This window comes from Trachurus japonicus, chromosome 11 (genome assembly GCF_045865225.1).
Source record: "Trachurus japonicus isolate A0001 chromosome 11, Traja_1.0".
In the NCBI taxonomy this organism is placed as follows: domain Eukaryota; kingdom Metazoa; phylum Chordata; class Actinopteri; order Carangiformes; family Carangidae; genus Trachurus; species Trachurus japonicus.
In genome coordinates, this window is record NC_140917.1 from 3,746,884 (window position 1) to 3,747,221 (window position 338).

Sequence of the window (338 nt, forward strand, 5' to 3'; positions counted from 1 at the left end):
GAGTAGTGTACATTGACAGCAAAGAATAAAGTAGCCTAAGCAGCAGCAGCAGTAACGTTAGCCTACCTAGCCTAGCAGGCTGGCAGGCAGGCATTTAGGCTTGATTATGCATTTTCATAACACTAATAAACTCACTATTCGTTCCCATACGGTTTTCATATTGTCACCAGTTCACATAATGTCCATACTCACTCAGAAACTCGGAGCAAAATGTTCTCCCTCACACCGTCTCCTTCTTCTCCCAGCTTGCATGGACGAGGCTAGCTAGCACTGATACACAACAGAAAATGGTGTCACCGACGTTTAGTAGGAATTTCCGACTGAAACAGCTCCAAACC

At 45.0% G+C, this 338-nt stretch overlaps 1 protein-coding gene across 1 annotated transcript in view; it reads right to left on the reverse strand.

Annotated features, from left to right (window-relative positions):
• Positions 1–94, reverse strand: part of LOC146977914 (tektin-2-like) — a 4,452-nt gene extending 4,358 nt beyond the window's left edge. The window contains exon 1 of the mRNA XM_085790535.1: positions 67–94. Within this exon, the coding sequence (XP_085646661.1) occupies positions 67–94 (28 nt within the window). The remainder of the gene's footprint in view (positions 1–66) is intronic.
• Between the last annotated feature and the right edge of the window lie 244 nt (positions 95–338).